Raw genomic sequence first — 24,494 nt, 5'->3', positions numbered from 1 at the left:
AGCCAAGCTTCCTGCAATCCAGGACCTCTATCCCAGGCGGTGTCAGAGGAAGGACCTGAAAATTGAAAAGACCCAGCAACCCTAGTCATAGACTGATCTCTCTGCTCCCACGCGGCAAGCGGTACCGGAGCACCAAGTCTAGGTCCAAGAGGCTTCTAAGCAGATTCTACCCCCAAGCCATAAGACTACTGAACATCTAGTCAAATGGCTACCCAAACTATTCACATTGCCATTATTTTATGCTCAAATAATGCAACAAAATCAAAATAATTTCTACTCTATTTGGGGGGGGGGGGGGATTGTCACGACTTTGAAGAAAACCCGACTTTTAAAAACCCATCTACATCATAATACAGCCTGCCCTCTGCATACGCTTATGCATGTCATCATCTGGGGCATTACAACTACCGGTAACTGCATACCTCCCCCTCAATTCAAAATGTATTTTCTGCCACCTATAGCAACGCCTCTCACTACAACAAAGCAGAGGGTCCCCAAAGTAAAATGATCACCTTAATAACATGGGCCACTAGCGAGGATGGGACCAATGTGTGAAATGTAGATCAAAAGGAATGGAAGACCAATTCATTGGAAAAAAAAAATATATATATATATATATATATTATTTAAAAATGTGTCAAGTGGACACTGGTCACCTGCCTGTTGTTGGTCAGAGGGCATAGTTGTCATGTGCCATTGAAATGTTTACAAATCAAAATCACATGAAAACATTGAGTGAGCTTGTTCTGCATGGCCCACAGTTCTACTATAACAGGGTGATCAGATTAAGAGCTTACATCTGTAGCACTCAACTTGCAATTTGGGAGCCCGGAGACAAAAGTCAAATCCCCCTGTTATTATACTAATGGGCGGCAGGTAGCCTAGTGGGAGGAGCATTGGGCTAGTAACCCAAAGGTTGCTGTGATCGAATCCCCAAGCTGACAAGGTAAAAATCTGTTGTTCTGCCCCTGAACAAGGCAGTTAACCCACTGTTCCCCAGGCGCTGAAGACGTGGATGTTAATTAAGGCAGCCCCATGCACCTCTCTGATTCAAAAGGGGTTGGGTTAAATGCAGAAGACACATTTCAGTTGAAGGCATTCAGTTGTACAACTAGGTATTTCCCTTTCCCTAATGGTTTGCCAAGTCTGATGGTTTCTACAGTTGTGGCTAGATGGTACAGCTCCATCAAGTTATTAACCTCATTCTTAACCTTAACCTCATTCTCCTATGTTAATACTCCTAACCTGCTGCGTTAGTTCTCCTAACCTGCGATGTAAAGTCACTTCTGTCTGTAGCTGGCCACAACCGTAGAAACCATCAGTATCACCACACCCCGCTCAACATGTGTGAGGCCCACTATGAGAGGTGGAGTCAAAAAACAAAACAACAACCAAATGCATGTGGTGGATACAAACAAATGTCTAATAATTGATCAACAAACATTTCCATCAGAAACAAATGGAAGGATGTGATGGTACTGTCTGAGAAATATTCTTGATTTTTTGATTGGTCAGACAATTTATCCTTATCTGCACTGGTTTAGTTAGTGACAACATTTTCTGCCACAGCACTTGATTACAACTGCAAACTCCTCCTTCGCTGCTTATGTAGTTCGGCGTTCTCCAGGCTGTGCAAAACATGCGCGCCCAATTTAGCTTGCCCAATGCTAGCATGTGATTTTAACTTATAGTAACCATTGAGGAGAGATTGGGGAAATGCAGTGTGCACATTATTTTAATAATAAGATGAAAGATGCACACAGCCCCGAGAGGGGCAAACTGAGAAAAAATATATATATACAAAATAATCATAAAAAAGGCATAAGAGAGAAAGTGCTTTGCGACCATTTGAAGAAAGGACATATTCTCTCTCTCTGTCAGATGGTCCCAAAATATCAATGGCCCCTTCTTCCTTTTTCAGATCCTTTCATCCGCTGGTGACGGGGTCTGGGGCCATTAAGGATGAAGGATGAAAGGATCGGCACCCTATAAATCTTGATGCACCTCAGGGGTTAGTTCTTGGTCCTTTTTCCTGCGTCCTTCCTTGCATGTGTGATACGGTCTCTTGTCCCAGGCACCCACTCATATTTCTTTGAACCTGACAACACAAGGCGAGATTAGCCCGTTTCAGAATGGACCAAATACAAACCTATTCTGGTCATTAACATAGGTACCAAATCATTGGATCATATTAATTCAATGTAATTTTATATTTGAGGACTGGAGGAGAAGCAAGCACCACATAATCTTCAACTGAGTATCCTCTCTGAAAATGTTGCAAGTAAACACGGTCCCTAGCACTTTCTCAACCTTGCTGGAGAGAGGCTAATGCTATGGAGTCAGTTTGGGAAGTGGAATAAATGAGGGGCAGTATAGAGCCATGAGGTGCACAATTGTTGTTGGGGATGGAGCCTTGCTTTATTTGGCAGCATTATTTGACAGGATGTAAGGGTTAGTTTGGGACTTGGAATAAACGGGACAGTGTGAGAGTGGCCGGTGCCTTGCGCAGTTGTGGATATTGGGGTGGATACAGCTTCCTTTTAGCTTTGACACTTAGGTAGCTCAAAGAAAGACTCCTTGGACTGTAGTGTAATTCCATTATGACAAACCAGACATGTTACATGGTGAATTATGGGTAATGTAGTACTGCTATAGTTTCCAAAACAGCCTACAATGACATATGTTAAACTTGATGTGACAATGGCTCTTAACCCTTTACATTCGCATAAGGGTTGAAAATGGCAGATTTGGGCACTGATAAACACCTAAACAGGAACGCAGTGGCTGTACAGTATCACACTATCTCTGACAGCCATTCTGAACTTGAGCACCTCACACGACAAGAAGTTGCCCCCATCCCTGCATCTAAATTGGGAAACTTTTCACATTTCTTGTTGTCTGAGTGAGGGAATTGCTATAAACTCAGAGAACTATGTATTTTGAAAGATGAGATAGAGGATTATAATAAATACCACTGATGTCATACAAGCAAGACAAACACCTGTGAGTCCAGAGGTGCACTTCACATTTCCATATCATAAAACTCACGTCGTATAGTTAACGTTTATGATCACTATGTTTGATGTACAGTTACTAGATGACATTGCATCATACACTGGGTTGTTCTGACAAGGATGAGCCCGTTTGTCTATTGTGAAGAAAATTTGCCACGGCACATGAACCAGAATGCCTCCTTTCTGTGCGCGCCAAAATTATGATCCGTTTCCCTGAATTGCATTGTTAAAGCCTAACACCAAGATCCTATTTTATAACGTAGCTAGTCATGTTGGCAATAGTACAGACTTTCAAATTATGCCCACCTGACAGATTGAGATTTATTAATGAACCGTTTTGTTGGTATGAGTAAACAACAGTAATTGTGTGATGGCGGGGATGAAGGGCTGTGTACCAAAGAAAACAACTAAAAGTATGGTTGCGCTAGTTCTTCAACGGCACTGCTAGGAGTGCTCAAAAAAAGCACCTTATAGTTAAAGACTGTACGTATCCAGAGTATTTTCTGATTTTGTTATCAACAAATACGGCGAAAAGTACAGTAAATAAAATGCACATAAAATCAACAGTGTAATGTTTGGATTCAGTCTTGTGTCCTCACAACTTTGGTCTAAGAATTTTTGCATGATCTCCAAACTGTTCCCTTTCATTGCTACCATGGTTATGCATATGCTTTTCATATTTCTTCTGTAAGAAACATTTCAATTTAGCCCTATCCATATAAGCCAATTTCCACAAGTGCAAAGGGTTAATCGCAGTTGCCCAGTGCATATAGATTTGCAGAACATGGAAAGGTGCTTGTAATCAATAAACCGTTACTTGATGCTGTGAAAGAATAAAGAACCCTGAGTGCTCAGTGAACAGAGAAGATTCTGTGTCACATTTGATTGAGCGTCTAAGACCCAACTCAAGTCATCCATTCAAAGACAATCATGTCTCAAATCCTATGGGAACCTGTTGGAAAAATAGAACTCGCAAGACGTAGGTTGTCCCAGGTTGATAGTGATTGATTACCTATGATGCCTAAAAATAGCCTGAGGTGTAAGTGCAATTTTTTTCTTAAACTGTCCAATGAAATTCTCACTTTTAAAAGTTAATATTCTGTTAACGCATACCCAAATATTATTGTCGATTCATTCTTTACTCGTATAAATTGGAGAAAAAAATGAAGAAAAATAAAACATTTAAAAAAAAACACACCTTAAACTTGTATCAAACAGAATGTTTAAAAGAGTGCTTGATATTTCCTCATAGAGGATGAGCTGGCCAATCAGTGGTCTACTCGCATTAATATTTTTTATGGCCGGAATACGCCCACACCATTCCAAAACAGAAAATATGCTTTTTAACATACTTAATTACCATGTTTTGGAAGAAAACTATTTCACTGATATTATAATTAATTTCAGGTAATATTTCATAGAAATGTGGAAATACTGGACAGTTACTTTAAAGCTGGCCAATTAATAAGCAGCCTGGAGGCCCCTTTGGAGTAGAATAATGGGCACCCTTAACCTCCAGGGAGAGGCTAATGTACAACAGCCCTACTGAGTAGCTATTTGTGGCTTTGACCTGTATTTCAAGGAGGAGCCATTTTTGTGCACACACAAGTTCAATTGCAAAAAAAAATGTCCCCTTAAGGAGCCAGTATTTGGTCACTCCTTAGATACACAAATGTATTATTTTATGACTTATTGCACTTAGAAGCCTCTTCAACTTAAAAAAATGAAACCAGCTTTTGATTTCCTGATTGGTGATATAAGTGGTGTATTCATGAGTGGCTCACCCTCTTTGTCTGGGGCTGTGTCCACACCAACCCCTCACCTCCTTATACACCAGCCTGGACAGCAGCTAGAAAACAGGAAGACAGCACACTCAACACAGTTTACCAATCACCCGAACTCAAACAAATTGAGATGGCTTGGGATGAGTTGGACCGCAGAGTGAAGGAAAAGCAGCCAACAAGTGCTCAGCATACGTGGGAACTCCTTCAAGACTGTTGGAAAAGCATTCCTCATGAAGCTGGTTGAGAGAATGCCAAGAGTGTACAAAGGCGGTGGCTACTTTGAAGAATCTCAAATAGAAAATATATTTTGACTTGTTTAACACTTTTTTTGGTTACTACATTATTCCATATGCTTCATTTCATAGTGTTTAGGTCTTCACTATTATTCTACAATGTAGAAAATAAAGCAACACCCTGGAATGAGTAGGTGTGTCCAAACTTTTGACTGGTACTGTATATATGGTTTTAGATATATAAAAAAAACACATTTTCCACATATTTATAACACAAATGTTTTTATAAGAAAGTATTCAGACCCCTTCCCTTTTTCCACATTGTTACGTTACAGCCTTATTCTAAAACACCCAATAACCCAGAATGACAAAGTGAAAAACAGGTTTAGACATTAGCAGAAATGTTTTGGTACCACTCTCCAGATCTGTGTCTCAACACAATCCTGTCTCAGAGCTCTACGGACAATTCCTTCGCCCTCATGACTTGGTTTTTGCTCTGACAAGCACTATCAACTGTGGGACCTTATATAGACAGGTGTGTGCCTTACCAAATCATGTCCAATCAATTTAATTTACCACAGGTGGTTTCCAATCAAATTGTAGAAACATCTCAAGGATGATCAATGGAAACAGGATGCACCTGAGCTCAATTTTCGAGTCTCATAGCAAAGGGTCCGATTACTTATGTAAATAAGGTATTCCTGTTTTTCTTTCTAAAAAAAACGTATTTATGCTTTGTCTTTATGGGTTGTTGTGTGCAGATTGATGAGGAAAAAAACTATTGAATCAATTTTAGAATAAGGCTGTAACAAGGTCTGAATACTTTCCAAATGCACTGTACAAGCTCCCAGTAATGTATTGGGTAAAATAGAAGCTTGCAACATTTATTTTTTTAAAGTAGCTCTCATGGTAGAAAATGTTGGAGACCGCTATTGTACACAATCCACAGGTATAGCACCTTCTTTGTACACGTGGCTCAAATATTGCACTGATTTATAAAACAAGACTAAAAACTAACCAAACAGGCGAGGATATCAGCAGTGATCAGCATGAAGAAGACATTGTTCCACCCCGTCGGAGAGATCACCCCTGCTAACAGAGGACCTAGGGCAGCACCTACAGGACAGTCAGAATAACAGTCAAACACTTGAGCAGGGGAAACCAAGCACCTGAAACCAGGGGCTACATTTATCAACCGTGTGTAAATGTCTCACTAAATTGTCGATTCTAGGATTTGCAGGTAACAACAAATTGGGATTTATCAAACTGGCGCATATGTTTTCATTGATAAATCAGAGCCATATTATATTTGCGCGAGCGTTACAACCCCGCCTGGAAAACACCCCCATTCACCTTTTATGGTAACAAAAACACCCTCATTTGCTGTATGATTTGGAGATGTTGGAACTGGGCCATGACAGGTTGTAAAGTAAAGCGCAATGGTACATTTGATCACATTTATGTAGAGATATGCACAGAATGTTTTGTCGTGACTTTTTCAAACAAATGCATGCCGCCTATAGCGAGTGCCAAACACTATCAGCACATTCTGGAAGTATCATTTTCTATTCGAACAATGTAAAAGTAGGACTAAATGCTATAGCACACTTCTATTGAAAATGTAACAATTTTCAATATATGATTGTGTTTCTATCTCCTGCCTTGGTATAGGATCTGAATGTATATATTGGCTCTGAATGTATATATTGGCTATGATGTTGCGCTCCTATCGCACAGCTAGCAGCCTACTGTATATTCATACTATCAAATATATTAAATTGGCTACCGGTCTATTTAATTTCTAGCATGTTTGGCTATTAAATGAGCGATGAATAAATGGTACACTATTATATGTTGTGTAGCGGGAATAAACCAGTCATGTCAGAAAAGGACAGTCATGTCCTGCAATATGATCATGATTTAGGCCTATATTCCGTAAAACTTCAATTAAAAGCTCAGTCTCAAATGGCCACCTGTCCCTTTAAATAGCTGGGCAACGGCACGCATTTCAGCAAATAAACGCTGGGTTTGAATTGTTTACGAGGTTACCATGGATGGATGGATGAATGATTTGTTACATTAAATAATTCAGTAATGACAAAAAAAATCTTCCGTTTTTTATCACCAGTAAGAAACTGCACGCCATTGGCTGCTAACAGCTGAGAACTGCTAGCTAACGATCAAGCACAAAAACAGTCAACAACTTTGGGGGTACAGACCCCTAGAAATCATCCGAAAGTAAGAACTGCTGAAAATGCAGTCAGAGGAGAATAATTATTCCATCAAGTAATGTTTTTTCTGTCTAAATAGAGACATACTATGACAAAAGAAATGTGACATAATGTGTAAATGATAACACAGTGCATGAAATTAATAAATAGCTTAAAATGTTAAAAAGTGAATGCTGGATCCAAGCAATTAACTATGCAAATGATAAAAAAAGCTGTGTGCATTAAGGAAATAGATGCCTGGTTCAAACAGAAACCTATCTCTAATAAGCGCCTGCTGTGTTCAGTGATTTAAGCAAATAAATGCCAAAGCTATTAAATCAAGTTTTACGGCAATAAAAGAAACACAATAGGCTACATGCTGCCATGCGATCTCCTTACCCACGGCAAATGCATCCGTTTTATCATTAGGTGTTTTTATTCGTCTAGTATTATTACAATTCCGATGTATCAAACACCCACATTTCCCTCAAAAGAACAATATTTGCTTGCAATACAATTGATCAACCACTAGAAGTGAGATATGCGTGGAGATACCCCTACTTTCACATCGTGTTCAAAATGGTTAAATACCAACCTTTGGGGGAAAACTGGCGCACGCAATGTTTAGAGGCTTTTTTGTGTGTGCACGCAGCTTTGATAAATAAGGCCCCAGGTCTGGATATACAATTTGATTTGGGACAACAATCATAAAAAGTCTGCCTTTAGAACACTACATGATTTACAATGGAAAATAATTGTGCATGGCAATTAGCCATGGACCTTGTACATGAACAACTGTATAAAACAATTTGTCAATTGCCACATTACACTGCAATAAGTGAGCATTGAAGTGAATCTCGAAACATAGGTGACCTCAAATAAATAAATAAAAACATTCCTTCATGCATTGACAAAGGCGCACATAAATGCACCACAGCCCCACTAACCCATTACTGGTCACCATTACAAGCGTCAAAACTAAAACAACAAAATCAGCACCAATCCCCCATGTGGCCCAGACATTCCCCACATACCTATTGACCCTGTGCCGTCAATTATGGCCGTGACCGTTGACAACGCTCTAGAGTTTCCACTCAGGCTCTCATGTGTCCCCTATGAAAGGAAAAACACTCATTATGAATCAACATTGAATCCTATTCCTCAATTTGTCTCCTCGATTCCTTGCTTCCTCTCTCCTCAAAACGCATTGAAGGTGATTGTCTGCACCTTGAATCGGTTTGAGAAAGAGACAAGGGAGACAGAATGCAAGGAATCGAGGAAAGATGCATTAACATAGAGCCGTGGACTAACAGGGGATGTAGGGGGAGTTAGGGCAATGAGGAGCTTATCTCCTCCGTGTGACTTCGGGAGAGGTGAGGACCTCATGTTAGAGGCATGAAGTGGTCCATTCTGGAATGGATATGCTTACCAGGTCAGCAGACACAGCGGTGGTGATGAGGGCGTAGGGTCCGTTCACCAGGGCTCCACACACCAACAGCATCCCTACGGTGCAGTTACACAACAACACAGCACTGTGAGAGAATCAGGCATGTACAGTACGCTAGCTAGCAGATAGCAAGGGTCTTTTTAAAGAAGATTTATTGTGATATGTGGTTATGTTGATTGCCTACTTCAGTTGAATGCACCGAATGTAACTCGCCCTACAATGTGTTAAATTGGAGCATTGATGTAGTTGTTAGCAGGAGGGACTGAGACTAAAATGGCTGTATGGTTTGAAAGTCAAATGCCATACAAAAAAAATAAAAATGTATCTCTTACCGATTGTGGTTGCTAGGCTATACTGTCCAATGTGGTTGTACAGGAACAGCTAGGAAAGCAAAACAAACATTTGGACTGGATTTTGGATAAAAGGTGGCACTCTTGAAGGATTTGCTCATGATTTAATAACCCACATGTAAACCCAAAGGAAAATATTTAGCTATGCTGAAAAACAGATTGACACAATACTGTCAAGGACCTTGCAACCTATCACGAAATATTTCTCGGGCAGCGGGTGAATTTCACTGCCAATTCCAGAGCTACAAGTGCAGCCAAATTCCTTTTTCAGAGTCCACCAGGCAGTCATATTTACATGGCATATGCAGTACCAGTATCAAAAGTTTGGAGCCGCCAACTCATTCAAGGGTTTTTCTTTATTTGTACTATTTTCTACATTATAGAATAATGGTGAAAACATCAAAACTATGAAATAACACAAATGGAATCATATAGTAACCAAAAAAGTGTCAAACAAATAAAAATATATTGTATATTTGAGATTCTTCAAAGTATGATGACAACTTTGCACAATGAGTAGATGCGTCCAAACTTTTGACTGGTACTGTATGTGATCAATACATTTACTGAGAGAATTTCCTCTTTTCATTAGTGAACATAAAGTGTGTCCAGTAAAGATTTGCAATTCAGGCATTTGTGCAGGCCTTTCCTTTCATGATATACAGTATATTTTTGCCCAGCACCGGTTTTCTAAAGATTGGAATGTGCATATTACTCTCGAATGCCACATTTACAATTCAAAGAGAAGTCATGAGTGTACTATAATAAAGAGACATGTCCATGGTGTTACACATGGTAAAAGCCAGTGATGTTTTTTTTGTGTGAGTACACACTCACCATAGGAGCAGCCACTATTAACATGACACAGCAGGTTGAGGCTCTGCCCCCAGTTTGGTCCGACACCAGTCCAGCCACAACGCCCCCTATAGACACACAACACACGCTTAACACAGACTTAACACGTAGGGGAAGATAGCAGTCCTACATCATCTGAAAATCTTCAGCCTTTGAGGAGCTGCATTGAAGATCAATAGTAAGTGCTCAGACACCAATACAGTAGGAGCCAATCATTGGGCAATTCTAATGAGAACTCTTCTGACTGTAGACTTGGTCACTTGGTATGTCTATGTTTTGTTATGACTGCAGAAACCACTCGTTATGTCTATGACTTGTTATAACTACAGTGTAGACAAAACATACAGATCAATCAGAGAAGAGCTTCCTGGTTCCTCATATGATCTCTCAGAGTATTGTGCGATAAAGGTTACCTAATGCCATATAAAGTCAGTCACATGACTGTTAAGGCTTACCCACAATTCCTCCTACATCAAATAGTGTTGACATGTCCCCAGCTTCCTTGGGGTCAAAATGGGCTGAGGAAATAAACATTCGGAATTTTTAGCGACACAGTGTATGCCAAATTAACTAATGGCGCATCTCAAAATGCAGAGCACATCATTATCAGCTTATAAGCATTGATATCATTTGAACCCTCAGGTGAACTGTCAACAAATAGGAGCTAAACTGAGTACGTACCAACATTAGAGATGTAGAGAGGAAGCCAGTAGAGAAAGGTGTAGCTAACAAGCTTAGCGAACAGCAGACAGAGGGAGAACTCCATTACACCCTGTAAGATAATATATCACACAAACTCAGCAAAAAAAGAAACATCTGTTTTTCAGGACCCTGTCCTTCAAAGATAATTCGTAAAAATCCAAATAACTTCACAGGTCTTCATTGTAAAGGGTTTAAACACTGTGTCCAGTGCTTGTTCAATGAACCATAAACAATTAATGAACATGCACCTGTGAAACGGTCGGCTAAGACACTAACAGCTTGCAGACGGTAGGCAATTAAGGTCATAGTTATGAAAACATAGGACACTAAAGAGGCCATTCTACTGATGCTGAAAAACACCAAAAGAAAGATGCCCAGGGTCCCTGCTCATCTGCGTGAACGTGCCTTAGGCATTCTGGAAGGAGGCATGAGAACTACAGATGTGGCCAGGGCAATAAATTGCAATGTTCGTACTGTGAGACTAAGACAGCGCTAAAGGGAGACAGGACGGACAGCTGACGTCCTCGCAGTGGCAGACCACATGTAACAACATCTGCACAGGATCGGTACATCCGAACACCACACCTGCGGGACCGGTACTGGATGGCAACAACTGCCTGAGTTACACCAGGAACGCACAATCCCTCCATCAGTGCTCAGACTGTACGCAATAGGCTGAGAGAGGCTGGACTGAGGGCTTGTAGCCCTGTTGTAAGGCAGGTCCTCACCAGACATCACCGGCAACAACGTCGCCTATGAGCATAAACCCACTGTCGTTGGACCAGACAGGACTGGTAAAAAGTGCTCTTCACTGAGGAGTTGCGGTTTTGTCTCACTAGGGATGATGGTCGGATTCGCATTTATCATTGAAGGAATGAGCGTTACACCGAGGCCTGTACTCTGGAGCGGGATCGATTTGGAGGTGGAGGGTCCGTCATGGTCTGGGGCAGTGTGACACAGCATCATCCGACTGAGCTTGTTATCATTGCAGGCAATCTCAACGCTGTGCGTTACAGGGAAGACATCCTCCTCCCTCATGTGGTACCCTTCCTGCAGGCTCATCCTGACATGACCCTCCAGCATGACAATGCCACCGGCCATACTGCTCGTTCTGTGCATGATTACCTGCAAGACAGGAATGTCAGTGTTCTGCCATGGCTAGCGAAGAGCCAGGATCTCAATCCCATTGAGCACGTCTAGGACCTGTTGGATTGGAGGCCTAGGGCCAATCCCCCCAGATGTGTCCGGGAACTTGCAGGTGCCTTGGTGGAAGAGTGGGGTAACATCTCATAGCAAGAACTTTCAAATCTGGTGCAGTCCATGAGGAGGAGATGCACTGCAGTACTTAATGCAGCGGGTGGCCACACCAGACACTGACAGTTACTTTTGACCCTCCCTTTGTTCAGGGACACATTATTCCATTTCTGTTAGTCACATGTCTGTGGAACTTGTTCAGTTTATGTCTCAGTTGTTGAATCTTGATATGTTCATACAAATATTTACACATGTTACGTTTGCTGAAAATAAACGCAGTTGACAGTGAGAGGGCGTTTCTTTTTTTGCTGAGTTTATTACACACTGGTCATAGAGCAGTCATAGCAACTGTCATAACAATAAATCAAAACTGATATATGGAAGGGGTTGAGGGTAGCTGAATGCTGGGACTAAAAACAAACAAAAGATAACTCATGTAAAATATACTGTACATGAAATATATGCAATATGTTTATACTGGAAGTGGAAGCCTAAGTATTGTTGTCTATTAGTTTACTCCAATTAAGGGAGGGGTGGTAGGGTTAGGGGAAAATAATAAATAAAGAAAATATTTAAAAAATATAAAAACGCAACACTTTTTTTTAGTTTTTAATTTAGCTTAAGAAACATGGAACCAACACTTTATATGTCGTGTTTATATTTTTCGTTCAGTGTAGTTTACTACAATTATTATTTAAAATAATATTTTATAAATATAATAAATGATCAACGATGAGTCACAACAGAAAGCAAATGAAACAGCTTGAAATTAAAGTAGATAGTGATCCGCACTCACAGGTATCCTGAGGGCCCCACAGAAGCTGATGGCCTCGGTGTGCTCCTCTGTCGACTCGGAGGAGATAGAGTTGGACAGGCCAGGACTGCTGAAGATCTCCTCGCTACTAGATGAGTTTTGTAAGAGAGGCTCCTTCTCGTTGTCCTCCTGCTCATACACAGCCATTAGCATTGTTCTAACCAGGGCTACAACTATTGACTATGTTTTATGTATAGTCTAACATGTCTTCTATTACTCTATAATATCAAGTCTTTCGAAAGAAAGGGAATTAATAGAATGACAAAACATTGGTCAAAACAAAACCAGGCCATAATCTGGTGGGAGCTGGTAGCCTAGAGGTTACAAAAGCAGGGCTGATATCATATCTCAGGTGCCACCGACACAGACTGCCCTTAAGCAAGGCAGCCCTTCTCTATAATACTAAAGGCAGCCATTACTTCATATGTTCTTTGGTTATACTTACATGGTGCTGCGGAGGGCTGCAGCCGACATCTTCTGGTTCTGTGACAAAAAAAAAAGAAGGGTGTGCTCACAAATCCATTTTCATGTCAAAATACGTCTTGGGACGAGCCTATTCTCATTTTACATGTCTAAATGAAAACAGTCTAGGTTGAATATGAAATTCCTGCAGAGTAAAAACTCTCGGATAAATCCTGTCGGGGGAACGCAACATGATCCATTTTCAAACTAGGTTAATAAAAACGTATCCTCCATAATAACTTTCTAATGGCAATGAATATTGTATACCATTTCATTTGGATTCTATGATCTACGGTATCAAGCTTCAATAGGTTGCAGTTGTTTATGCAGTCAGCACTATGGTCCTGTTGACATGTTTTGAACATCTCAAAGTAAGAATAGTGATCTAGGATCAGGCCCCCTCTGTCCATTCATTATAATCTAAAAGGCAAAACTGATCCTAGATCAGCACTCCTACTTTCTCTATGAAAACAGACCCAGAGGTCAAAGGTCACACTCACTCTCCACCAGGAAGAAGAAGCAGAGAATTCCCGTGGATGCGATAATGATGCCGGGCACGATGAAGGACATGCCCCAGGCCGAAGATACAAAGATGCCGGCGATGAGCGATCCCAGGATATTGCCTACCGAGGTGTGCGAGTTCCACACACCCATGATGAACCCTCGCCTGGAGGGAGAAGGGCAGACACACACAGATGGGATGGACACGAAAGAAGTGGGTTTAGAAACATTGTATATCTTGACAGTGAAAGGTGTGACAGTGAGCCTGCTTACATTAACTTAACTTGAACATAGGGAATTTATTGGAGTGAACTCAATATATACTTAAAACATTCAACATACCGGTACTAAATACTGAGGACAGCTTCCGGCAGTGAAATGCTGAATTGGAAACTGGACATCTGTAAATTGTTCCTATTTTGAATTTCCAAACACTCATTACACTCAAACAAAGGAACTGACCGGAGAGTTCTGTTTTTAATTTCACATAATGTGACTGACCTTGAGCAACAAACAAAAAAATACCCTACACAATATGGAAAAGGGGTACTGATACTGTGCACTCAGCATTGCTGAACCAGTCAAGAGTAAGAATATGTCTCACTCACTTCCCCTTTCCAAACCAGTTCCCAACGCAGGCCACCACTGCAGGCCAGCCCGTTGTCTGCACTAGTCCATTCATTGCCTAGGGAAGTAAGAGGGAGATTTAGATTTTTAGATGCTTTTAATTTCAACATTAAATATGCCCCTATACCCAACCCGATGAGAGAAAAAAAAAAGATGGGAGAGATGTTTTGTATTCCCATGAGAGAGATACAAACAAGGACACAGAAAAGAGAAGGGGGCTGGGCCGGTTACCCACACCATTATATTATCACACACATAGCCTTGAGAAAAGCACTGGCATGGAAACAATCCCTCAGCCTCCCTCACACGCTCTACATCATATGATACTGCTGATCTGTCATGTGATAGTGCCTAAAGCCCCCATGCCAACTTTTACCTGACTTTCCCAAGTTGTTTTGTTGCTGCATATGCTCAGATAGGAAAACTCATGAATGTGCATGCATACACAAGGCCCAGTATACACAGTGTGGACAAAGATGTAACTTTAAACTGTTGTTTTTCAGTACCAGGCTGTGTTCATTAGGCACGAAACACAAGACAACTGACTGAAACAGAGGGACTACCAGGACTTCCCGTTGCAAAATGTTTACGCTGCAAACTCTTATGAACATGCCCCAGGTCGGGCCTGAACTCAAAGGTAACTATGGGGCGGGGTGTGAGCGAGTGACAATGGTTTTAGAGGAGATTTAACCCTTACCTGGACGAAGGCGTAGTACCAGATAGAGTGGATGTTCCAGTAGAAGCCCAGGCCAAACAGACATGTGAAGAGACCACTGAGAAGCATCCCGGTGGTCAGGTAGTAGCGCAAGGGCACGCGCTCACCAAATATCCCACTGTCAAAACACACAACACATCATCTGGTTAACTCCTTGTAGTGAGCTTTAATACACACGCAAGCACGCACACCCACAAAAAAAAAAAAACAATGATAGAATTTACATCATTCTGCCTACCTGAAAAACATGCCAACGGCATAAGCAACGAGGAAAGAGTTGTCCACGGCTCCAAACAGCGTCTGGTAGTTGTCCTGGTCTGGAGAAAACGAGTTGGCACAGAAAATGTCAGAATGAAATCTGCTGTCGTAATGCTTAAACAGCAACATAAAAACTGATTCATTCTACTGACATGGTGTGCTTTCTATATTATCAGAAACACTTTGGAAATGTGTTGGAAGCATTTTTATTCCTTTTTAAAAATGAACGAAGAAGTCAAGTCAAGCCGAGGATTTACCAAATGGCGCCCAGTCACACCAGGTTTCATTGTCAGTTCCGTTGAGGTTTGGTGGCCGAATGAGGGTGGAACAATTTTTGTGCAGCTCACTCTGTATATACATAGGGCAATAACCAGAGATTACACACATGGACACAAAACACTAGGCCTTCAAGACGCAACCAGATTAAACGTCTCGAAACAAAAACAGCCACTATCATATAACTATCTCAAAAATGACTATGTTAACTATTTTAGTGCAACTTGAGTGTTCTAGGGCTTTTGTGACCTAGAACACTTAGATATGTTAGAATATAGAGCTGAACAGTGTGGCCTTACGTTAAGATGCCTGGTTAAATAAAGGTTACATTTAAAAATACAAATAAATAAGATTACGTTTCATACAGGTTTGTGAAGTCAGTGTATCACCTTGACGATGCTGATGGGTTTCCGGGAGAGATGGTAGCTGGTATAGAAGAGAAAGGTGAGGAAGAGGGTGAAACCTCTGTACCTGCACAGAGAGTAGAAAAAGAGCTCATTCTAATGTTGTCCAAAGCAAATACCATGCCATCAACAACCTCACCTTTGTCAAAGCACACACACATTTTTTGGACAGTCTCTTATACATTATCTAGAGGTCTACAGGGCTTGGGTATTATGGGATGTTAGTCTCATAAGACAGGGAGGGGGAGAGAGAGGGAAAAATATAAAAAAGAGAGAAGAGAGAAGGAGAGAGAAAGGCTTCAAACTACCATCCTGAAGAAGGATCTGAGGAGAAGAGAAAACAAAACAATTGTTCACATGGTCTTGTCTGTACAGTAGGCAGTACACATAGGCTTGTTTTTTAGTGGGAACCAAACAGGGTATTCAGAAGAGTTAATCACGGCTGAGAGCAGTACAGGGACTTAGCTGACACGAGGTGTACACTGCACAGGAAGGAAGCTAGCTACACCACACACGCTCTGTATTGACCTGTTTACATTTCCTGGAGTGGAAAGGAAGGCTTTACCACATTTAGATTTTAGTAACAGTTCACACCTCACTCAGAACCTGGTGTAAACTCCTCATCCTCAAGCTAATTGCACACAACACATAAGATGCATCCAAAAAGACACCCTATTACTGAACTACTTTTGTCCAGAGCGCTATGGACCCTGATCAAAAGCAGTACACCAGGGCCTTGGTCAAATGTAGTGACTACTGGGATGCCATTTCGGACACAAACATTCAGGAGAAAGTGTTGTGCACAAGACTCAACCTGCAGTGACCTTTACAGTTTGACTGACTAAATCTAGGACAAAGTGTGACTATTTGGTCAGGTTTATGGAACAACCTGGATCAGTGACAGCAATAATCCAGAAAGTATTGTGGATTGATGAAATGTTGTAGAAATCCAACAGTGTAGATGGCCTTCACCTAGGATGTTTTCACATAAAATTCAATGCTTCTTTTTGCACAAGACATCTTTGAATATGGGGTTTAAAGTGAAAAGAACACAATTGTGGCCCACAATTCATGGCGTTTCAACATGTGGGCATTCCTGCATCTGCAGGAAACCCTCTTTATACCTCAACTGGTCCATTTTTAAGCTAGGACCCCAGTACACAGGCGGGAATAGGTGGCGGTAATGCACCATAACGTTGGATACCAAACACAGATAAAACTCACAGAAGAAGAATAGGCAGGGGAGACAACGCTAGCTAGCTAGTACAACGGTAGACAGTGTTCATCACCCCCGCCCTAGCGCACATAGAACAGATATATAGCTTCTTATACTTGCTTTCAATGAGAAAACAGATCTATAACTCACATTTCTATGTGAATTTGGTCAGGTCGCCCAAAAAGTTACATATTGCAGCTTTAAAGTATACTTATTTGAAAGTTCTGATGTTAAAAATGTCCCCAATACAACAAAATACTTAAAGCTGCAATATGTAACTTCTTGGGGCAAACTGACCAAGTGCACATAGAAATGTGAGTTATAGATCTGTCACTCATTAAAAGCATGTCTAAGAAGCGGTACATCTGTTCTATGTGCTCTATTTCCATGCTTCCTATTCTTAAGTTTTGTTTTTGTGTCTTTTACTTTCGGTTTTGGTTATGGAAAATATATTTCACAGTGGTTTAGATGGTTCAATGATTTTCTACACTATACAGAGCCAAATTTCAGTTTGTGACAAAACAATCAAACTATTTGAATTTTAGCAACCAGTTTGCTAAAAATGAAACATTTAATTTAAAATACTGTAGAATTCTATTAATTCCTATAGACTATAGAGGACTGCGTCTTCTGGGGAGTTCCAATATGGTCGACCGGTGACTTCAAAGCCTCTCATTGGCCAAAACATAGCATTAGCAATCCAAGGTTTATATACATCATTGGTTTTAACTATACTAGAGGTCGACCGATTATGATTTTTCAATACCGATTTTTGGAGGACCAAAAAAAGCAGATACCGATTAATCGGACGATTTTTTTATATATATATATATATATATATATATATATATTTGTAATAATGACAATTACAACAATACTGAATGAACAATCAACACTTTTATGTTAACTTAATAGAATACATAAATAAAATCTATTTAGTCTCAAATAAATAATGAAACATGCTCAATTTGGTTTAAATAATGCTAAAACACAGTGTTGGAGAAGAAAGTAAAAGTGCAATATGTGCCATGTAAAAAGGCTAACGTTTAAGTTCCTTGCTCAGAACATGAGAACATATGAAAGCTGGTGGTTCAATATTCCCAGTTAAGAAGTTTTAGGTTGTAGTTATTATAGAAATTATGACGCATTGACTATTTCTCTCTATACCATTTGTATTTCATATACCTTTGACTATTGGATGTTCTAACAGGCACTTTAGTATTGCCAGCCTAATCTCAGGAGTTGATAGGCTTGAAGTCATAAACAGCGCTGTGAAGCAAGCATTGCTAAGAGCTGCTGGCAAACGCAGTAAAGTTTGAATGAATGCTTACGAGCCTGCTGCCGCCTACCACCGCTCAGTCAGACTGCTCTATCAAATGATAGACTTAATTATAATATAATAAACACAGAAATACGAATCGTTGGTCATTAATATGGTCAAATCCAGAAACTATAATTTCGAAAACAAAATATTTATTTTTTCAGTGAAATACGGAACCGTTCCGTATTTTATCGAATGGGTGGCAACCCTAAGTCTAAATATTGCTGTTACATTGCACAACCTTCAATGTTATGTAATAATTATGTAAAAGTATGGCAAATTAGTTTGCAATGAGCCAGGCGGCCCAAACTGTTGCATATACACTGACTCTGCGTGCAATGAACGCAAGAGAAGTGACACAATTTCCCTAGTTAAAATAGCCTGTTAACATGAATTTCTGTTAACTAAATATGCAGGTTTAAAAATATATACTTCTGTGTACTGATTTTAAGGAAGGCATTGAAGTTTATAGGAAGGTACATTTGTGCAACAATTGTGCTTTTTTCGCGAATGCGCTTTTGTTAAATCCTCCCCCGATTGGCGAAGTAGGCTGTGATTCAATGATAAATTAGGCACCACATTGATTATGCAACGCAGGTCAAGCTAGTTAACCTAGTAATATAATCAACCATGTGTAGTTAACTAGTGATTACATTAAAATTGATTGTTTTTTATAAGATAAGTTTAATGCTAGCTAGCAACTTACCTTGGCTCCTTGCTGCACTTTCATAACAGGTGGTCAGCCTGCCACGCAGTTTCCTTGTGGAATGCAATGTAATCGGGCGTCCAAAAATGCCGATTACCGATTGTATTGAAAACGGCCCTAATTAATCGACCATGGAGATTAAATCGGTCGACCTCAACTATACGTAATGAACAGTGGCGATTTTAGCATGTAAATCTTGGTGGGGCAAACACCCCAAAAAATAGCAAATATGCATGCCAGCAAAGGCACTACACAACACTAAACGATACATTAATTGCACTATAAAAGTGGCAAACAGTGCCCACAAACTGTTAGGGCCTACATAAAGCTGTCCCAACACCTTACCACTGCTACACCTGGCTACATCAGCGGAGCCTTGTCTGGCAGAGAAACAGTTCATTCAGCCTCATTTACTGCCTTTAAAAAAAAGGCTGACTTGCTTAAACAAAATGTGGTTTCTCCTGACAATTGAGATGTACAAACTATGGCATAAGGGGATGACGATAAGAGCAATCTGTCATTTCAATTAAGACATTAATGAGCGAGCTAGGACGGACGCAGCCAATATAACTATTTGTTCAGCACTTTTGAAATGTAGAGCGACAGAATTCAGAACATGGGCCGGTCTTACCCCGAGTTCCCGACTTGGAATTCTGAGATGGATGACAGTTCAAAATGTATTTTCCCCAGTTGGAGCTTGTTGTTCCCAGTTGTCTTGAACTCACTGAAGTCAGAGATTTCCCAGTTCCGAGTCTCCAGTTGTTTTGAACTCGGCAGAAGTCATGCTGGATTGACAGCATGGCTAATGTTTATCTTTTTAAGCTTGGAAAAGAGACCCTTAAACCTAGACTTGGACCACTCACCCATTCCACTGAATAACAGGCTAGTGATTGCTTTGCAATGCTTGCAGTTAGCCACTGATTCCTTCCACACCACTCATTGTTGCATTTGCGATTTCCAACATAAACTAATATTTATGTCCAATGGCCGATGAGCACCGATACATTTTATCTATAATTTATCTTCATAAGACAAGGTTTGAAAATTATTTGCCAGTAGATTGTCGACTTGATTCATGGTGATGACTGCTAGCTAAGATTTTGAAAGTATGATGTTGACATTATCAGTCCAATAAAAGCTTGCAAGCATATAACTTGATTTGACGTCATTTTATCTGTGTCCAATGACCTTGTGCTTTCTTGGATGGGCACTTCTAATTCTAACTATATGGCAGCACCCAAGCTGCTTGAATTTTCGAGGTAGCTGACTATTGTTGGCTATTTAGCAGCCTGATGGTCTATAGGTAAAAGCTCTTGGCCACTGGCCAGTCTTCCAGTTTTTGCCATGATGCTCCTGAACCCTAACCTTAACCTAGCTAACGTTAGCCACCTAGCTAACATTAGCCACAACAAATTAGAATCTGTAACATATCATTTCGCAAATACGTTACATATTGTGTGTTTGCAAATTCGTAACATATTGTGGATATCCACAAATGAATACATATCATACGAAACGTAACATTTCATACTACAGAATTATACAAAATGCTTTGAGACCAGGTTACAGCCTCATGTCTAGCCAATCATAGACTTCTATCTGATTAGGGACAAAACAGCTGCCCCCCACAATCATCAACCTACATACTGTACAATGCAATAGCTTTGTTTGCATAAAGGGTGTCACACACACACACACAATAGAATTCAACGATAGTAGAAACTTACCAGCTGTCTCTTGAGAAGGACGTGATCAGTCTGATACCGGGAGCCAAAGAAGACCTCATCTTGGGTGGAGGTCTTCGACCTTTGAAAAACTTGTTAAAACCGCTTACACTTTTCTCTCAGACATGGCATCAAAAGTTAGTTCGTTCGTCTTGTATACATCCAATTGATATGGTCTGTTAAAAAAATAAGACTACAAAAATATATAAAAACAGCACAAAAGCAAACTGAAAGTCTATACATGGGACTTTCAAAAACAGCTTCTCACACAGGTTCGAGCACCAGTGACTTTTTGAATTTTTAGTTACAATATTCCATCGATATTTTCCCACTTTGATTATAAAAACACAGGTTTATTTATTTGTTTTGTTTAAAGTGTAATCATTAAAAAAATAAACAAATGTTTAAAAAGCACACTGATCAAAACAGCTTCAGTCGCTTGGCTATTCCTACTTCCTGTTAATGGGTGAATCTCCGCCAACAATGAATTCCCATAGATTTCCATGCATGCTTGAGCAAGCTGATAGCGTTATAAAAGCCGGTTCCTATAAATACTCTATGCACTTCTCTACTGTGTCACATGCACATTAGTCCACATATTTACGGATTCTGTCCATAATAGTTCAAGGGTAGCCATTTCCCAATATTTTCCAAGCCCAGCCGCTGTACCAATACAAATCTTCCCGAAGTGTGTGGACATGTGATTCCCGTATCTGACGTCACGGCATTAAAGGAGCGATGACTGATTTACTCAAGTACAAAACCACCACCACCACAGAAAATTATGCGTTGTCTTCTGTCAATCAAATGTGGTACAGCCTACTTAGAGCAGAAAATAAAAAGACATCAATGTGTTTGAAATTTAAATTATGCTCCTCTAAAATTACAGATTGAAAAGTTTCTAGGGTCATGAGTGGAGCAAGCAACAGCAGCTCCTGAGTGGTGCAGTGGTCTAAGGCACTGCATCTCAGCGCATGACTGTAGTCTCTGGTTCAAATTCAAACATCACTGTTGTCCCTGGTTTAAATCCAGGCTGAGTTGCAACTGGCTGTGATTGGGAACCCTATAGGGTGGTTTACAATTAGCCCAGAATCATCTGGGTTAGGCTGCCACTGCAATTAAGATTTGGTTCTTAACTGACTTGCCTAGTTAAAGAACAGTTCAAAAATTCAAATGTTGAAAAACTGTGCTGAAGAAGGACAATGTAAAAACAAAATAGTCATTACCGGTTGGTTTGGATCAACACAATCCTTTGTGTGAAAAAAATATTGAAAGTTTCCAGGGCAGAAACACCTTGAGGGTGGTCATATGTCTCATGATTACAGGGTTTATGAACAGTGTGTTACAGTGACAGTGGGAAAGCACACCAGACTTTCAAATAAAGCGTTGAGAAAATCTCTCATTATTAGGTATCTTAAATTAGAACAACACACAAGCAATTTGTAAAAAAAAAATTTGTGCACTCATAGTAATAAATCAAATCAAATCAAATTGTATTTGTCACATACACCTGGTTAGCAGATGTTAATGCGAGTGTCGCGAAACGCTTGTGCTTCTAGTTCCGACAATGCAGTAATAACCAAAACAGTAATCTAACCTAACAATTTCATAACAGCTACATTATACACACAAGTGTAAACGGATGAAGAATATGTACATGAAAATATATGAATGAGTGATGGTACAGAACGGCATAGGCAAGATGCAGTAGATGGTATCGAGTACAGTATATACATATGAGATGAGTAATGTAGGGTATGTAAACATTATATTAAGCGGCATTGTTTAAAGTGGCTAGTGATACATTTTTTTTACATGTATGGCAGCAGCCACTCAATGTTAGTGGTGGCTGTTTAACAGTCTGAATGCCTTGAGATAGAAGCTGTTTTTCAGTCTCTCGGGCCCTGCTTTGATGCACCTGTACTGCACCTGTACTGTACTTTGATTCGCCTTCTGGATGATAGCGGGGTGAACAGGCAGTGGCTCGGGTGGTTGTTGTCCTTGATGATCTTTATGGCGTTCCTGTGACATCGGGTGATGTAGGTGTCCTGGAGGGCAGGTAGTTTACCACCGGTGATGCGTTGTGCAGACCTCACTACCCTCTGGAAAGCCTACAGTTGTGGGCGGAGCAGTTGCCGTACCAGGCGGTGATACAGCCCGACAGGATGCTCTCGATTGTGCATCTGTAAAAGCTTGTGAGTGCTTTTGGTGACAAGCCGAATTTCTTCAGCCTCCTGAGGTTGAAGAGGCGCTGCTGCACCTTCTTCACCACACTGTCTGTGTGGGTGGACCAATTCAGTTTGTCTATGATGTGTACGCCATGGAACTTAAAACTTTCTACTAACTTTCTAAACTTTCTACTGTCCCGTCGATGTGGATAGGGGGGTGCTCCCTCTGCGGTTTCCTGAAGTCCACGATCGTCTCCTTTGTTTTGTTGACGTTGAGTGTGAGGTTATTTTCCTGACACCACACTCCGAGGGCCCTCACCTCCTGCCTGTAGGCCGCCTCATCGTTGTTGGTAATCAAGCCTATCACTGTAGTGTCGTCTGCAAACTTGATGATTGAGTTGGAGGCGTGCATGGCCACGCAGTCGTGGGTGAACAGGGAGTACAGGAGAGGGCTCAGAACGCACCCTTGTGGGGCCCCAGTGTTGAGGATCAGCGGGGTGGAGATGTTGTTACCTACCCTCACCACCTGGGGGCGGCCCGTCAGGAAGTCCAGTACCCAGTTGCACAGGGCGGGGTCGAGACCCATTCACACACTTATCAAGAGAACATCCCTGGTCATCCCTACTGCCTCTGATCTGGCGGACTCACTAAACACAAACACTTTATTTGTAAATGATGTCTGAGTGTTGGTGCAGTGGCGGTTCTATCTTGTGTGGTTCCCTGGGCAAGATCTGAGGTCAACCTACCCCTGCCCCCCTCCCCATCTCGTACTTCTGAGTGGGACACCTTCTCAGGCAGTAGCCTGCCTAGCTCACAAACTAGAATCAGAGAGCCCACTCCGACAAGGTTAATTGACCCACAGTCGCACACAGTGATATCCTTGATATGACGTACAAATGAGAGATAGAAAACCGATCGCACAAATGTCACCATTCCGATTTATTTTTGGCCAGGCACCCCGTGCCTAAATCCACCGCTGTGTGGAGTGTGCCCCTGGCTATCCATAAATAAATAAAAACAAGAGAATTGTACCATCAGGTTGGCTTAATATGAGGATGATTTATACTTTTACTTGTACTTTTGATACCCAAGTATACAGTGGCAAGAAAAAGTATGTGAACACTTTGGAGTTAACTGGATTTCTGCATACATTTGTCATCACATTTGATCTGCTCTTCATCTAGGTCACAACAATAGACAAACATAGTGTGCTGAAACTAATAACACGCAAATTATTGTATTTTCTTGTCTATATTGAATAAATAATTTAAACATTCACAGTGTAGGTTGGAAAAATATGTGAACCCCTAGGCTAAAGGCTTCTCCAAAAGCTAATTGGAGTCAGGAGTCAGCTAACCTGGAGTTTAATCAATGAGACGAGATTGGAGATGTTGGTTAGAGCTGCCCTGCCCTATAAAAACACTCACAACATTTTAGTTTACTATTCACAAGA

The 24,494-nt window shown here is 40.8% G+C and overlaps 1 protein-coding gene across 1 annotated transcript; it reads right to left on the bottom strand.

Moving 5' to 3' along the window:
• Positions 1-1,400: 1,400 nt before the first annotated feature.
• LOC139423265 (glucose-6-phosphate exchanger SLC37A2-like) lies at positions 1,401-21,584 on the bottom strand. Its single transcript, XM_071175077.1, has 18 exons — positions 20,877-21,584; positions 15,892-15,973; positions 15,484-15,574; positions 15,207-15,285; positions 14,951-15,086; positions 14,235-14,311; positions 13,626-13,792; positions 13,109-13,146; positions 12,646-12,792; positions 10,575-10,665; positions 10,349-10,411; positions 9,876-9,961; positions 9,021-9,069; positions 8,671-8,744; positions 8,276-8,354; positions 6,050-6,147; positions 4,799-4,863; positions 1,401-2,098 (listed from the first exon to the last, which is right to left on the bottom strand). The coding sequence occupies exons 1-18, from the start codon at positions 20,933-20,935 to the stop codon at positions 2,083-2,085; spliced, it is 1,497 nt and encodes a 498-aa protein (XP_071031178.1). The 5' UTR covers positions 20,936-21,584; the 3' UTR covers positions 1,401-2,082.
• Between the last annotated feature and the right edge of the window lie 2,910 nt (positions 21,585-24,494).

The sequence above is a fragment of the Oncorhynchus clarkii genome, chromosome 12 (genome assembly GCF_045791955.1).
Source record: "Oncorhynchus clarkii lewisi isolate Uvic-CL-2024 chromosome 12, UVic_Ocla_1.0, whole genome shotgun sequence".
Classification (NCBI taxonomy): domain Eukaryota; kingdom Metazoa; phylum Chordata; class Actinopteri; order Salmoniformes; family Salmonidae; genus Oncorhynchus; species Oncorhynchus clarkii.
This window is presented reverse-complemented; position numbering and strand designations above follow the sequence as displayed.

What these genes read in the sequence shown, in the direction of transcription:
- LOC139423265 (XM_071175077.1), bottom strand. Translation starts at nt 20,935, where the DNA reads ATGAGGTCTTCTTTGGCTCCCGGTATCAGACTGATCACGTCCTTCTCA. An exon ending in AACCCATCAGCATCGTCAAG is followed by an intron (nt 15,575 to 15,891) that starts GTGATACACTGA and finishes ATGTATATACAG; the next exon opens with AGTGAGCTGCACAAAAATTG. An exon ending in GCAGCCCTCCGCAGCACCAT is followed by an intron (nt 12,793 to 13,108) that starts GTAAGTATAACC and finishes GTGTATGAGCAG; the next exon opens with GAGGACAACGAGAAGGAGCC.